The sequence below is a fragment of the Amblyomma mixtum genome, chromosome 2 (assembly GCF_055824585.1).
Source record: "Amblyomma mixtum isolate Tamu chromosome 2, ASM5582458v1, whole genome shotgun sequence".
Taxonomy (NCBI): Eukaryota; Metazoa; Arthropoda; class Arachnida; order Ixodida; family Ixodidae; genus Amblyomma; species Amblyomma mixtum.
In genome coordinates, this window is record NC_143013.1 from 201,066,317 (window position 1) to 201,083,521 (window position 17,205).

General features: G+C 48.3%; 1 protein-coding gene across 1 annotated transcript; it reads right to left on the minus strand.

Annotated features, from left to right (window-relative positions):
• Positions 1-132: 132 nt before the first annotated feature.
• LOC149362226 (acetylcholinesterase-1-like) lies at positions 133-5,187 on the minus strand. Its single transcript, XM_089569667.1, has 2 exons — positions 3,731-5,187; positions 133-376 (listed from the first exon to the last, which is right to left on the minus strand). The coding sequence occupies exons 1-2, from the start codon at positions 5,185-5,187 to the stop codon at positions 133-135; spliced, it is 1,701 nt and encodes a 566-aa protein (XP_089425793.1).
• Between the last annotated feature and the right edge of the window lie 12,018 nt (positions 5,188-17,205).

Genomic DNA, 17,205 nt, shown 5'->3' on the forward strand with positions numbered 1-17,205 from the left:
CTTGTATGTGTAAGCGACCCTTTCCGAGTAGCTACTTTTCTTGTTAGTGCAACAGCTACACATTGCAGAACAGATGAGAGAACGCAGTAGACGAGGTTAGCTTATCTTTACAGATAACGCCGTGAAAGGCTCCTAGGCCAGGTGGTGTTCCAGATAAAGACGCATCAGGCTGTCTGTCAAGAGCCGAGCGTTCTTCGGTTCGACGAGACCTCTCGCGAGGCTCGTGCTAAGACCGCTGCCGACGAGGTCGGCGACGGAGCAGTCGCGGCTTGGGCTGCTATAATTGTAGCCTTCGTGTGTGAGCAGGACAACATCGTGGCTCGATCCGTTGTAAAACCGCGGCCACGCGCTGCCATCCATCAAGATTGGCACAGACCTGCGGAAGGCAATGCGCACAAAAGGAAGTGAAGGTCTTCGACCTCGGCGGATGAGTCCGTCTCAATAACACTGCTCTTCTTTATTTACTTATATACAGTGCATACTCCTGCTGCCCTGTCAATATCGTAGACCAGTGTTAAGCTTTCACGGTGTTTTTGGGCGCGTATAAAAACTGAAATGAAATCAGATACTACTGCCTGTGGCAAGAACACACTACGCGTTCATATTCTGGAGAATCAGGTGGTAAAGTAAGAGCTTGTTACAATATATAGCACACTAGCAGTGATTAAAACTATGCTAGAGCCGTTTCTCTTATCTTACAGCGTCTGGCGGCGGCGCTACGCGTGCAAGAAGGTAAATATAATCTTTCTATTGCAGTATTGCAGAACTCGGGGCATCTGGTTGCCTTATCTCAGCCTGCCAGTTGCCGCCGCCAGCTGTTTAGCTCTAACCAATTTACCGCGAAATTATGTTTACCCATCATTAAATATGTCAAATTTTGGCATCAAAGCACATCTAAGCGTGAATTACATACTAGTTTATCGCTGCAGGAAGACTTACTCCTTTAATTTATTTTTTACATTGGTTGATGTCTGCAAGTGGCTTTTTAGCGATTCATTGTTTTGTAAGTGACGATTTTCGTCACTGACTTGAGAACCACTTGAAGTAACCACATGAAATAAAAAAAATGTTATAAAAATATAGAAAATATGTTATTGCTTTTCATCGTAGGTAAAGGAGAGAGGCACGGCAGCAACTATCGAGTTCCGAGATAAAGCGTCACACATTTCTCACGTTCATACTGCTTGAAGGAACTGGAAGGTGAAATCTGGTTGTAATAGTAATTTTTTTCCCAGCGCCACGCGACAGTTCTTGAAGTGAGCGCCTGCTAGTATCCATATCACCAAAAGGGTAAATAGAATGGGCTGGTCTTACCGCCGGATGGTAACCAGCATCTAATATGAAAAAAGAAAGCGAAGACGCGTTTTTTTCCTCTTTGCGTCCGTACACTCCTGGCTCACATCGCGTATTCCGCAGTGGAGGATTCGTAGATAAAGAGTGTTTCACCCAAGACTTTACACAATGTAAGGGATCGTTAGTGTACGCGGGGTCATCGGAACGCGGCTGGGGGTGCTCAAAGCGAAGCGTCTCCTTTCTTGGAACGCGGCCGCTCGCGAACGCGCCGGCAAGTATACGGGTGTCCCCCCACCCGCGGTACCGATTCGCACACGTGCTGGCACGGATGTGTATTTGTGTTTGTTTTATTTTTATTTTGTGGTGGAGGGAATGTTCTCTGCACGTACTGGCACGACCGTGCGTTTGTGTTTGTGGAAAGGGCGTTTTGCCCTACGGAAGCTGGAGGGCTGGCCAGGCTCTCGATAAAGCAATCATGTGAACATCGTAACATGATTGGAAGCCACCAAATGTGGGCCGGGCCTTTAGGTCTTTAAAACCGGGCCCCGGAGCCGGAAGCGGGGTTCTGCGCTAAGGTGAGATGCTACGCATCTTCGGCAACGCCGAGTAGGGGCCTTCCCTAGTATTAGCCAGTTCCGCCTTTTGGTTGTTTGTCTTTTTGCCGTTGTATCTAACTTGTATATTCTGTAAATATTTGTACATAAACCTCAGTTATTCCCCTTTATCCCTGCGTCTCGACTCATCGAGAGACCGTCACTGACAGGGCACCCCTGGTGCGAAGATCAAGCTTCAGGCTTCAAGTTGAAACCAACCGTCTCTGGCGGGGCACCCCTGGTGCGAGGAAGACGAAAGAACCTGGGAAATTTACTCACAATTTTTAAAAATAGGATTTTTAGGGTAGAACAGTGCTTTTCACGGCATAGCATTTTAAGTGGTGTAGTACATCAGAATACATCCTAGAAGTGCTAACTAGCAGGCTGGTTATCTTTTTAACTATTACGGCCGGAATACATGGAGCGTTTTTACCGCGTCAAGTCGGCGCTTTTTGCCCGACGGCGCGTACTCGACGCCCGGCTTCGAGAAAAAAGCCCGCCGCCGCCGATCTGGACCCGCCAGATATTGACGCGCGGCGTCCGGTGAGACCGGAAGCGGCGGCAGAAGCGAGCCAATAGCAGCGCAGAAAGCCCGCTCTTCCGGTTTGGCCGCCTCTGCCTGCCGTCGCAAACATGGCTGCCATGGGCGACGAGCTACGCAGTGATTTTGGTACGGAAATGTCATTGTCGTGAAAATAAACGCTTCATCACACATGAAATTTCACTTTTTGTTTTGGAGAACACGGCCGAAACTTGGATCGGAATGACTGCGTTTCCTCCCTGAAGCGAATGTCTCGAGGAAAACCGCAGTAAAGCGCTTTTTGGAGAGCCCCAGGTGACGTGCTCGTGGCGCAGTCCCCACACCGCGCGCTGCTTCTAACAATTGAAAATTAATCCATGCCTGTCATAATCTAAGCAATTTTGGTCCTCAAAACCAAGCTGGCGCACCTGCGCCGCGTCACACTAGCCTTTACAAAACTTTTGGAGGCCGCATGCGCATTAGGCTGGTGTCGCTACGCAATTGGCTTCTATCCTGACAAGTAGCCGTACGTATGGGCTAGAGTACTTGTCTCAGACGTAGTCATACCTGCAGTCATTTATCAATTGCGATTTCTGAACAGGCACAAATGAGCTTCATTTCAGTGTGGCAGTGATTCATTTTCTGAATGCGAATGTTTAGATGCTGACGCTCAGCAGGTAATTAGTGCATATTAACGAAAGTGCTAAGCAGAGAAAATATGCGTGGAGATTCCATAGATGTAAAAAAAAAAGTAAGGCCTCTAGCGACCTTCTGAATGCTTGATATGTTTCAACTTCCGTTCATCAAACAAAGGGGCTACGCGCTAATTTCAGGTCAGTGATCTTTCATTTGAGCAATGATTTCGTTATGGTCCCCTGAAGTTGGCTCAAGCGGTCCTTTACTGCAGTGTGTCGAGCTGTGCGCTGATAACGCAGTGGAAGGGACGCGGGAGGCTGACGCGGGAACTAGACACGTACGATGCATAAACTGGACAGGCGTATACAGAAAGGTGAAACACGTTCTGTCTCAATAACGTACCCCATTTGCCTAAAGTAACCGAGCAACAGGTTTTTGCTTCTCAACCGTATAACGGAGCCTTTGCGGCAGTCCACAAGACCGTAGTGTGTCAGAACATGAGGACAAGGGCTCACCTCTCCACACAGATTCAGAGCTTCAGGGCGGCCATATGTGCTCCGCAGCGCGGCTAAGAAAGAAACCATCGCTGCCCGGTTACTTTTGGCAAAGACGTTACCTGCCGATACGGTCAAGTAGTACTACTAATCCATAGTTTTGAAAAAAGTAGGAGGAGAGAGCTATCACTTACCCGGTCGTAGTGAAATTGACAAGGGTCTCAATCATGCGGTGAGACGTCGCTCGTTCGTCATCCGTGGCGAGGAAGGGGTAGAGATAAGGGGCGCCAAACATTATTAGCACGTCCTCGCCATGGGTAGCTTTGTCTCCGCCGAAGGTTGTGAAGGAGAGTTTAGGCTCGTACACTTGGTAATAAACTTGCGCTCCTCGTTTGGAAAGATGGGACGCCAGGCGTTCTGTGGGACAGCGGATGAACACGTCGCCGATTAGGTTCACCCAGCCTGCATAATCCGGATCGTCGATGTCATAGAGCGCGTTCCTCAGAATGCCCAGCATAAAGTCGACCATCTCATCACTGAAGTTTCCCAACCTTCCCCTTAACGCCTCATTTACTGTCTCCTTGGCGTCGGTCTGCTTCTTGCCCTGGAACTGGGGAAACATCATTTCAAAGAATGCCATCCCCTCGTTCAGGGTTGTAGTGAAGATTACTTCCAAATGGCGGAAGTCGCGGTCATCAAGTCTCAGAGCACCGGCTGGAAGCAACGGCCCCTCGCGACTGGGCATGAGGTTCAAAGAAAAATTCCTCGAGGCTCCCAGAAGTGCCGACCCGTCCCGCTCCTGAAGGCACCGCACTACGGCCCTCATGGTCGCGTTCTCTGTGCGACAGTCCACACCGTCGGCTATGGCGTCGAACGTTCGCCGAGCCCGGTCGCCCTCATTGTCCGGCATTGGCGTGTACATGGAGCCGCTCATGAGGTACAGCCTGCGGAAGGTGTGAGGCGACCCCAGCGGGCTCGCCATGAGCAGCGAGAGCGATATGGAGCCGGCGCTGTTGCCTGCCAGCAGGACGTTGTCGCGGTCTCCGCCAAAGCGGCCTATGTTCTCTCGCACCCATCGCAGTGCCAGCACCTGGTCGTGCAGGCCCATGTTACCCTCCACGTGGCCGGTGCCCGAGTTGAGGAAGCCGAACAGCGAGACGCGGTAGTTTGGAGCCGCGACAATGATGTCTCCCAGGGCGGACACAAAGCGGCCGTCGTAGAAGTCGTAGCTGTTACCGCCGTGCGAAAACGAGCCTCCGTACAGCCAGAACATGGCGCCGCGCATCTTCGTGGGGTCGACGCAGCGGCCAGGCACCCAGATATTGATGTGGAGACAGTCTTCGGTGGTGTTTGAGGCGTTGATGACGTAGTTCTTTGGGTAGTGTGTGTGCATTTGCTTGCATGGCGGCTTCTTTTCAGTGGCGTTGAAAACGGGTTTCCATGGTCTCGCGGTCGTGGGCCTCATAAAGCGCCTGGAGCCTGCGGGTGGTCTCGCAAAAGGGATGCCGTAGAATGCGACGGTGCTGTATTGCGTCCCGTTGATGCTGAACTCAACGAGGGTGCCTCGAACTCTTCCACTCGAAGTACGGACCACAAGGCAGTCTGGAGACTGGAGGTGTCCATGTGTAGGGACATCCAGAGTGTGGTGCATGACGGCTACGGCCACCATAAAAACACAAAGGGCGACCAACAAGCCCACGAGGACAGCCGTACACCTGAAATGACGACAAGGTTACTTTAAGAGCAGCACAATGTGTGTGCATGGCCCAGCAAGCCTCGCTTTACGTAAATCCAATCATCACTTGTTTCAAGCTTTAGGGGGAACAGAAATAAGATGTTTTCTCTGAAGGAAGAAAGAGAGTCACGTTTCTACACCTATCCCCTGTTATTGAACCGCCCGCATTCCTATTATGGTACGCAATGGCAGAAAATTTTTTAAAATGCCAAACCAGCGTGTGTTAAACATCATCCACCAAGAAAGGTGCATTATAGCGCAAGCACTTTTCTCTATGAGGTGCTAAGACCCCAAACCTTGGCCAGCCAGGGGATTCTACTGTTTCAATGCGAGCATAGACCGAAGAAAACCAGCGGGCGTAAAATAATTATCATTAGCTACTGAGAAAGCGCCGAAACTCATTCACAGCAACGAACTCTGGTGAACAACAAGGTGAAGATTAATTAAATGAATTTATTCTGGGACAAAAGAGAAATTTCTGTTTATTCTTATAACACCCCCACAAGAAGCCTGTACGACAGCTCGTGGTGATTTCGACCATAGCCTGTGGGGCGCTTTGAGCTATTCATGACGCATGCGGAAAACGCAGCTGAGGGAATGCAGTGTGATTAACCCCCACGAAAAGCAAACGACGTTTCATCAGCTGTACCGAATGTGATTGGACAGTTTTCGCAAAAATTCTGTTGCTACAGGTTCGGAAACCCTAGCAGCTCGCTGTCGGCTGCTTCAGAAAGGATAATGTTAAGTAAAATCGAAACCACAGTTGTCAGAAACAAAGCCGCGGCGATGGCACAGAAAGAAATAAAACACCATCAGTAGCATGCAGTTTATGCCTCCAACAGTACAACGGTGGCAACACGATGCAAAACGAACAGCTAGAGTTTCCTTGTCTTCTCAGTTATCAAGTATTCCGCTCTCCACCGCTGTTTGCATTGCGATACGAATCCAAGAAATAGTACATGGGTTCAAAGTAATCACAACAAATCTAACATCAGTGTCACCCATTTATCAGCGCGACATGTGTAGATTTTTGTACAGTGGTAGTAACAGCGACGGGTGTTTGCACTTTTTCAAGTTTTGATTATGAAAAGGCCCACTGTAGAAACTCATTACCAGCCATATATCTGTGCAACTACAGAAGTAAATATTTAACCATGCTTCCAACTGCGACATTCTCTACAATATTTTACCCTGGAAGACACGTTTCTGCATAGCATTGTCAGTGCTGTAGTAAATGAGAATGCAGCTAACACGTGCTAATTAGCAGCCTGGTTAGCTACTATGAAATAGTTAACTTCCTAACTTTTCGTACTAGGCTCCTTATTTATTGAAAGGTGCGCCGCCCACCGCAAGTACTATTAAATTGGTAAATTGGCTTTTGAGAAACGGAAATGGCGCATTATCTGCCTCACATATCTTGGTGGACACCTGAAGAGCGCCGTAGGGAAGGGGGCAAGGTGGGAGTGAAAGAAAGAGAGAAAGAGGTGCCGTAATGGAGGTCTCCGGAATAATTTTGACAACCTGGTGATCGTCAACTTGCACCGACATCGCACAGCACACGGGCGCCTCTTGCGTTTCGCCTCCGTCGAAACGCGGCCGCTGCGGTCGGGTTCGAACACGGATACTCCGGCGCGGTAGGCGGGTGCCTTAACCGCTGAGCCACCGCGGTGGGTAATAACCTTGTAAGTTTTTAGAATTTCGAGAACGCGGTTACCGTCGGCCCTGTGGCACAACAAATTCTGGCTACATCGCGCCAAAATACATGCACTTTCGAGAAGCTTCCAGGCAAAGTTACCTCTCCAGTGCAGGTAACTCGTCGAAATGGCCAAAATTTGTTGGGCGACAGTGTCGAGTGTAGCTGCATTTTCAAAATTGTAAAAAAATATATATGCATACTACTTACGGTGGGCTACACGCCTATCAATAATGAGGGAGCCTAACAGAAATAATAAAATGTGAACTATTTAATAGTAGTAAACAAGCCTGCTAGATAGCACAGCTTAGCGGTATTCTGATCTACTACACCGCTGACAGCGCTATGCAAAAAAAGCGCACTTGCTTAAAAAGCCTATTTTTAAAAATTCTTTAAAGTCTTAGGCGAAACCCTGTGTATGCCGCACATAGGCTCAGGGATACCCTGCAGACTGAATTCCCCCGAATAGGATCTCAATACGCAATGCAGAGCTGTTTACGATACTTTGTGCTACAATAAAAGTCCACGATTTGAACGTGAAAAAGCACGAAAGCAGCGGTAAACGCTCAAGTCCCTCCTAATAAAAAAGATGATTATGATATCGTAAGTGCACCACCTTCTTTGCTGCCCTACTTGTAAGCTTCTTTGCTGCCGTGAAATAAATCCTATGTCGTGGATATCAAAAAATCGGTTCTCGTTTGCGCAGGAACTGGGCCGTGGTTTTTAGGATTACATGGCAACCTGATTTTAATGCTTAAGTTATTTGCTTGTCCAGCTGAGTGCTGAAGTCCAAGCCGTGAAAAGCGTCCACGGCCTGCTATTACACGCACAAAAAGAACACCAGCCGGAACAGCGCGCACAAGCGATGTTGGGTTGCCTTTTTTGGGTTGCCTTTCCCACCCGTTCTTACTTTAGGCGGAGAAGTAGCTCATAATTGATAGACCCTTAGCGGCAGCTCCCGCTACAAAGCGACGGCTGAGAAACCACATGCTTGTGGGAATCGTATTTAGGCACAGCGTTCGCGCGATTTCCCACAAATCCCCCATTTGTATCATGTCCAACATTCAAGGACAAAAATTTTGGAAATTGAGAAATTGTAAGGCACTGCTATGGAAATATTAAAGGCAATGCTCCATTTTTCTGATATGCAGAAAAATCTTTCTTTTAAAGCGTTTCCATCGATCGCATCAAAGGGTTAAGACTGCCATAGGTAAACAATGGGGAACGTTTTTAACGTTAGCAAAAACGTTGATGGAACAAAAAAGACTGCCGTTGGGTGATCAGTGGATATATCGATTGCAGTTGTGAAATCTTACATTATACGCAAAAACTGCGCTCATAAAGGGTTCCCCCTCTGACATGCTTTTTTCCTGAATTGTTGGGTATGGGCACGTAACAGTTCTATTCTCAAGGCTGAGTTAAATACAAATTGCGCAACAGTCTTTTCAATGTAGTCACTTCTTCGCCCAAACCTTGAAGTATAGTATGAAGTATGAAGTATAGATGGGAAGTTCTTTTCGATGTTCTCCCTTTGCGAATCGGACACACGGTTGGATATTCGCGTGCTGCTACACGTATTGACAAGGACGGTAGTGACACTAGCATGAGAACAAGTTCAGTGAGGCACCTGATTAGGCTCTTACTCAGGCGTGAAAGAACCATTACAGTCGCATTCCGTCGAAGCAGAGCCCTCGCATTTAACTGCACCAGATAAAAAGCGGCGGAAAGGTTAAGCCTTTAAAGACCCGTTTGTGAGAACCTGCTCTTGTGACCACGTTAGATGCGCGGAATTTGATGAGGCGCCTGTCATTGGTAGCATCAAGAGGCGCACTAGCCATGAATTCTTCAGCTCAGACGAGGGAGAAAAGATGCCAAACGTTTAAGCGTGAAATGCCTTTTACTCCCATTGGCAGCGCGCAGCGGGTGACTTTGGCATTAAAACGGAGAAGAACACGGAGACGAACCTAAACTAGCATTGCCGGAACCTTTCCTTCAACCCCCGGAGCTTCAACCGACACCGCACCGGCGCATGTGTCAATAACAGCGTTTTTGTCGTTCCGTGATGGTCGAAGGCGCGAAGGTGAAGGCAGCGCGCGGCGCGAAGGTGCGCGTCTTGTCTTGCAGCCAGAGAGGCGCATGCGCAGTCCTGTTGGCACTTGAGCCCTGAAGCCGAGCTTACTGCCGCTCGCGAGGGAATGGTAAGGAAAGAAGACAGACTGATGAGGGACGCTGTCGAAGACTCGAGTGCGGCTATCAGTATCTATGAACCGCCATAGAATATGCTATGTCGCTCCTGCAATGAATTTCATGCTTACAACTACTCACGACCACGAGCCAGTCCGTGAGTTACTTTTGGTCACAGGACTCACTCGCGAAGCACGATTCCTTTCATTGCATTTCCCTATACCTTGACCTATTCCCAAAGCGATTTTTCCAGAGGCTTGGGGAGCGTTACTAAATTCCCAGACTCAAAAATTAATATTGTTTTATCGTAGCTTGGGACGTATGGTGCATTATCTAAATTAAGTTTTCTGTGGAATTAAGCGCCATGAGTCGCTCACAGGGAGTTTTCTTTCTGGCGTTTCTTGCCACATTTTCTAGTCACGAGTTGAAGGATATTTTCTTAAGCGCATAAATGGTGCTTGTAATGCACTGACGATTGCCCAGTATTTTAGATATTATGCCAGCATTCCCTATTCCACTATTCCACGCTTCTTTTTCAATTCGTACTCTGGGGACAGGTATACACCAGGCGTTCGCTTTTCCTCTTCATCACCGCGTGTTCAGCTAGCTGTCTTGCGTGAATAAAACGAGAATTTTACAAGCGCTGCCAAGGGCCCACAAGGAAGGGCACACAAGCTCCCCCTTAAGGGTAAGACGCGATGGCACAATGGGTTAATTGCCATATATGCAGAAAGTCATTCTCTACTTTACGTTCACAGTTCCCTGGGAGTCCTCACACCACTCCTCGCGCAGTAATGCAAAGGGGAAGCGATCCGCCACTGCCCTGCGATGCCAGGCGCTCGCAGCGGTGGGCTTTGTGCGACCCAGGTTGCTCTTTCCGAACGAGCAATCGTTAATTTAACTGCCACCTCCTGCGGTGCGCAGTTTGTTCACAAGGCGGTGATGATGCCGCAAGACCACGGGACCAAGGTGGCCACTTCCCGCATAGGTTGCTCTCTGGGTACCAACTGCCATAGTCATGGTCGCCATTTCTCGCTCAAAACGCCGACAACGCTGACAGCGTAGACGCCGGATTTTCTGGGCAACGGGGCCTTTAACGCTATCTCGTCAAAAAAGCAGCAGTAATCGGCTTCCTCTTGAACAATTGGGTCAATGCGACGATACCGTAGCCGCGATCTCACGTGAGCAGAGTTAGCGGATGCCTCAGAGGGATCCAGTTTGTCTCAGCGGTGCTCGGTTCGGCACTGTGACTCACCAGCCGGCACATCTCCTCTTGGGCAGCTCGTTCCCAGAAGTCTCCTTCGCGCACACCACGCTGGCCTCGGCGGAGTCCATGGTCAACTCTTTGTTGTCGTCTTCTTCAAGGAGCGTGCTGTCGTCACGAGGATGCACGCGACATTGCGACAGCCACGGTTGGCTTTTTGGCGCCTAAGCATTTAAAGCTCTCATAAGAAAGCATTAAAGACGTTTCCTTTTTCTTATGTGAGAAGCAGTCAATGTTTAAAAATGGGTTTCGCCGTGTTCAGGCAAGGATAGCAATCCAGGTCCCATTAACGCTTCAATGAAAGTTCTATACGTGAAAGGCATTGTGTCAATAAAAAGTAATCAACTATAGTTTTGGTTGCAAATAATGCTCTAGTGTTGAGGGATAAAAATCGCTTATCACAAGCGGCGCAAAACGCCGGTCTTGCAACGTTGCTGGTTTAGAGCCATGCAATGCAAAACAAAATGAAAGACTGTGATAGGCCTCAGTCTATTCTCAGTAAATTAGTGCAAACATTTTCTGCTTCAATAAGTGAAAAAAAGGATTTCTCGTTTGTGATATTCTGTCGCCAGAAAACTGGCAAACATTGCTAAGAAATTAATGCGTTCAAAAAAGGTATGTTGAAGCACGAGCAGTGCACAAGATATGTTCAGAACGTGGGATCGAAAATTTTTCCGGCATTTTTGGGTAACTTGTACTGAAACTTTGTCAGAGAAAACTGTTACTTCTAGGCGGTGAAGTTTTCTTTAACTCTGTCTCTTTGTTTCACACAAACTATGCTCAAACATATCGTCTTGTTAAGAGTAGGTACAAGTTTTAAATGGTTTGCAAGGCTGGAGTAGCACTTTATACGGAGGCTCAAAGGCAAGCACTAGCCGCACTTCCTTAAAGGGAGACTGAAGCACTTTTTTTGAAAATCCGGCTGGCAGCGGCGTCCTATAGTTTTTCATGCTGTATGCTCGAATATCGCATCCAAATAAGGCAAAAACAAGCGCGAATTGCCTTTTTTAGCAGAAATATGCGGCCTGTGCCGCGGGGCACGCCGCGCGGCGCGCCGCCGCCCGTGATTGGTCAAGAGAGGTCGTGACGCGTCACTTTGAGGACTGGAGAAGCTGCCGATGCGGATCCGGCGCTGCGCTGAGTACAGATCGCAGCTTTCCGTGGCGTTGTAAAAGCGAATATGGCGACTATTTTTTTACTGACCTCCAAAGAAAAGGATACTACAGTTTGTTCATTCCACGTATCACCTGAAATCAAAAAAGACACGAGCAAAAAATTCTACGCCTAGCACAAGCATACGCTAGCGTGAAAGACACGTACGCAGATCATGCGTAAAAGGTGGCAGCACAACCTCGGCTGGTATTCTCGGAAAGGAAGGGGTGCGAACAATACTCAAGTCAATTACCACCACCGGACGGCTCCTGGCTAGCCCGAAAGAGCGTCATCCTAAAGAAAAGGCCCAAAGCGCTGTGTACAAAAAATCCTATTCTCACTACCCGGCTTAGGTTGGGGCAAGAAAGTATTTCAAGGAAACGATGAAGCAGCACAAAGCTGATGTCAAAATTAGCGAAGCGCAGTGGCCAAGCACTGCGAGGCATGTGACCACAGGATATTGAAGGAATCATTGTGCGCTGGAAACCAAGCTAAACACGCGCACAAGGCTGCTGCTTCACTAGTGGCGCGTTCAGCAGATGCCAGAAAATATTAATCGCTGCCTCGGAAACGTTCGCCCTTCCTATATTTGCAGTTTAGGTTCAGTGAAGTAGTGGCAAACTATATGTGTGTTTAAAAGCCAAGCTAGCTGCAACTCGTTCGCTGCCACAACTTCAAGAAGAAACCGACTAAGGTTGCGAGACATGATGTTTTTTTGCAAGAACTTCGTTGGCATTCATTTCTCTGTTAAATTTGCATCCGAAATCAGAACGTCGAAAGCTTTCATTTTAATCGCTTAGATACGATTAAACGAGATGCCGCATATGAAGAGCTTCAATGCTTGCTTGCTTTGCTTTATTGTGTTTTGCTTTGCTTGCTTGCTTGGACACGTCGAACCGAGTATAAAATAAGAACAGTAAACTGGGCTAGTTGGTAGGAATTCATACTGAAAACTGCGCAAAAAACGAAGACACAGAACGAGAAGGCACGACACGGGCGCAGACTATCAACTGAATTTTTATTCAATAAAGAGGCCTATATATGTATCTTCTACCCACAGTGAGACAGCACAAAAACACAACAACCGCGATAATCAACCCAAAACACAATCACCCACTATACCTTCGCGTGCACCGTGATGCAACCGTCAATTACACTTCCAAAAAACTGCGCACAAACAAAATCACGACAACCTTAACGGTCACGCTGATGTCACGCCAAAGACCCATATCGCCTGCTCGCCTTAAGAAATCTGGCCAAAAAGGTTATCTCCCTGTCAAGCAAGGCCACAGATGGTGATGCCACACAGGAATCCGAGTCTTTCATGATTAGGTAAGCCTCCACCATCTCCCTGCAGACCTGATCGCTATGTTTGAACAAGACGCTGGTCCTGTTCAAATGAGGGTAGCATTTTTCGCTCTCGTGCGGAAAAAAGTACATCGGCCAGACGGGTCGTTGTGTGAACGAGCGGATGGCGGAGCATCGTAGGTCGTTGAAGGGCGCGGCTTCCTCCAATCTCGCCGTGCATTGCAAGGGTTGCGAAAAATGGTACCCTCATTTGAACAGGACCAGCGTCTTGTTCAAACATAGCGATCAGGTCTGCAGGGAGATGGTGGAGGCTTACCTAATCAAGAAAGACTCGGATTCCTGTGTGGCATCACCATCTGTGGCCTTGCTTGACAGGGAGATAACCTTTTTGGCCAGATTTCTTAAGGCGAGCAGGCGATATGGGTCTTTGGCGTGACATCAGCGTGACCGTTAAGGTTGTCGTGATTTTGTTTGTGCGCAGTTTTTTGGAAGTGTAATTGACGGTTGCATCACGGTGCACGCGAAGGGATAGTGGGTGATTGTGTTTTGGGTTGATTATCGCGGTTGTTGTGTTTTTGTGCTGTCTCACTGTGGGTAGAAGATACATATATAGGCCTCTTTATTGAATAAAAATTCAGTTGATAGTCCGCGCCCGTGTCGTGCCTTCTCGTTCTGTGTCTTCTTTTTGCGCAGTTTTCAGTACGAGTATAAAATCACTAACCGAGCTTTGCTGAGCACGCCTCAGGTGGTCTGGCCGCACCTAGAAGCTGAGAAGAGCAACACATGCTTGAGCCTCTATTAGGTTTCTGCAGGGGCATGTTTCTAGTGAGCATGTTTCTGATTTTAGAAGAGGCACTTCTTCGAAATGGTGACACGCCTCTCATGCGCGAGGAAATGAAAGGAACTGCGTCATGGTTCAGCCGCGACCGAGATCTGCAGAGATAACATTACCGACAAGCTCTGCATGTAGCCGGTCTCACGAAAGTGCTTCGAGCAGAGTACGCTTGCTTTGGTCGGCTTGAATTCTTCGTCAAAGCAGCGAGCGCTTGCGCTGCGAGCGTATGATCCTGCGGAAAACAGTGGAAGACGACACAGTCGCGGGCGTAGTTGTTCGTGGACACGAAAGCAGAATAGTACCTCGTGTTGAATGTGATTCTCAAGGTAGGCTGACACGCTTTGTACGTCACAACGCACGCAGTACGAGGAACAACGCATGCAGCACGAGAAACAGCGCGCGCTGAAAGCTCTCTCGGGTGCGCCGAAGTATCCCCGGCTCCTCAACGTGACGTCACGTTGGCCGACATGGACGAGGTTTCCCTCTCCGCTGTTCTCCTCTCCTGCGGTCGCGCGTGGCGCGGGAGATTTACATCGCGTTTTTAATTGGTGATTGCGCCACTGTTTTGGCCAAAATCGAAAAAATAATTTCACAGACGTGATCAGCAATGACACTACTTCAAAACCCTAAAAAATTAGCTGATTCGAAAACCGTCTCAGTCTCCCTTTATGGGCCTAGGCTGTCCCTTTGCTCCAATTAGTTCTTTTTGATGGAAAGCGCACTCTGGCTACCTGTCTCCTTTTGCGCATTGACATGCTGGCACCGTCAACCGCGTCTCTTCTTCCGGTTCGAAGCCGCCTCGGTGGCTCAGTGGTTATGGCACTCGACTGCTGACCCGAAAAACGTGGGTTTCTTTCCCGGCCACGGCGGACGAATTTCTCTACAGGCGAAATTCTACAGGTACGTGCACTGTGTGATGTGCGTGCACGTTAAAGAACCCCAGGTGGTCTAAATTTCTGGAACCCCTCACTACGGCGTCCCTCATAGCCTCCTCATAGCCTCCTAGCCTCCTCATAGCATAAAACAAAACCAAACCTCTCCCCGGTTCAACAGCGCAGCCTCGGTCCCTCGCCACACCACCTGAACGCTGTTATATGGCATTAACGACGCGGTAAGTCGCCTCCTCGCCTTCGTGTGCGGCCACGTAGACCTTCCTCAGCGTCGCATCACAGGCAGCCGCTTGCGCTGTTCTCAGTCATTCGGGTCTATCGTGCGCCTTTACTAATACACTACTGCAGGCCGTAAAGACCAAGACAGGAGCAGGGCAGAGTATATGAAACCGCTCTAACACATTTCTGAATGCGGGGTTGAGCACAAGCGATGAATCAAATAGAAAAGAAGGAAAAACAGAAAACAATCCTTCATGAATGAGTAAAAGATGTCATTCGTCGAAAAGCCGTCCATTCACAGGAAGCATATTTTTTGGATGCGGAGACTTGGCCAGATAGATTTTTCTATTTGGCTGTAGTGTCAGGAAACCATATTTGAATTTGCATGTATGGGCGCAGGCAGGAAATAATTCATCTGGACGGTAATGCCTAGTGACTATAAGTAAAGAAAGCGGCACGCATGTTTAGTGTTTCAGAATGAACTGGCAATGGTAGAGTTTAAAGGCGATTTTTAGTCTGGGTAGCTTCCTTCAAGGCCCTAGGTACATGGTATTAATTCAGATTAATTTGGATGGCGAATCATGTCTTTGGTACGGATTATATATGAAACTACTTGCTCATCTTCGTATCTCCTGAAGCTTGGTAGTGTAATTTTTATCGAAAGGATTGCGAATTCGAATGTGTATTTAAATTAGGGTACGATTAACGAGTTATAGACCAACACGGTGCTTACAAACTTAGAGGGTGCTTGTGGACGCAGGAGCTGGCCAGGGATACTGGCTGCGCCGTCGTCTGCTGTGGTACGCCGTTGGCTTATCTCGCCGTTTGAGAACTGTCTTTGATGTTCAGCGGTTCAAGCTCTGTAGTTGGAACGACTGTATCTGCGAGGAAACGTAGTGCACGCGGTAGCATGCCAGACTACATGAAAACCTTGCGCCATCGGAGGAACACCAGCGGATAGAAGTTTGGTTTGGTTTATTGGGGTTCAACGTCCCAAAGCGACTCAGGCTATGAGGGACGCCGTAGTGAACGGATCCGGAAATTTAGACCATCTTGAGTTCTTTAACGTGCACTGGCGTAGCAAAGTACACGGGTCTTTAGAATTTCCTGCTGGTTGTTGGGTATGTCCAGCTTCACTACACACATTTATCGTGAAGTTGTGAAAAGATAGCTTCAAAATGACGTTGCATACTTTGTCGCACTATTTTTTGAGTCAGTCACCAACTGTTTGTTTACAAACGGCCACATACATAACGGTACGCTGTGAAATGACAAGAATATTCGGGAAGTTTTGTTGACATGTGTTTTCTAAGGCTGGCGCTCGCGCCCGGTACGCGCACGCGGGGTGACTCACACCTGCCCGTATCGCGATGGCTTAGAAATTCTTTGCCTTTGAAGTAAGAATTAATTATTTCACACTCTGTTCTAGGGTGTACTGGGCCTTTCCTCACGGAGGAATTGCAACACAGATGCACCGTGAACTCCGAATACAGCTTTAACATTTTTTACACGTATTCCTATCAGACGTAATTCCGGCTTTTAACCCCACACCCTCGAATACAGCAGGGCCACTGCAACTTGTTTACGTTATAGAACAGTGCTAGTCTATAGGCAAGAAGGTTTGCGGTGCAGGTGCCTGTGTCTGACTTGAAGGAGCTTCTGACGCTCAGGTGAGCTAGTATGGGTGGGCCATCTCAAAAGTGTTATTTCTAATTATGATGCCCAAATATTATAACTACACAGTCCGAAATATCGCAGTGTCATTGTCGCGCACTGGTCAGGAAAATGAGATTATTTTGCAAGTAATGCGCACTTGCTAGCGAGCACGATTTATAGCGAGCGACTGAAGCGGAAACCGAAAAAGCAAGGCATGGCAATGATTATCATGTTGTTTTCCGCCTTTGTGTGCTAGTGATCAGATTAGTGACCTACGCTTTCAAGCGTCTTTTATCAGTGCGCTCAAAACAGGCGGTATTTATTGTACGCTTGTCAAGTTAGTCCCTAGCTTGTGCTCTCAACTGTGCTACATTCCAAACGGCACGCAGCGAGTGCGCATGCCACACTAATTGCGGGTCCCGGTCGCGGCAAAAACAGGTGCAACTTTGTCGGATGCTTTCGGTGCAATCGGCCTGGCTTTGTCGTTCTACAAGAGACTGTACAGTCGCGAGCAAAAAATATTAGCACAGATCTTTGGCGATCAGAATTCGTATATCTCACCACGCGGCGCTGCGGTTCGCAGACCTGCCTATCGGGCCGTTTCCATGTTCGCAGCCTAGTGGGGGACGGCAGGAAGTAAGCTTTATCAAGCGTGCACCGCCCGAGCGTCGAAGTGCCGACACTACGTGACTGCGCATGCGGCATTTATTTTGGCTCGGTTATCATGAGCAAA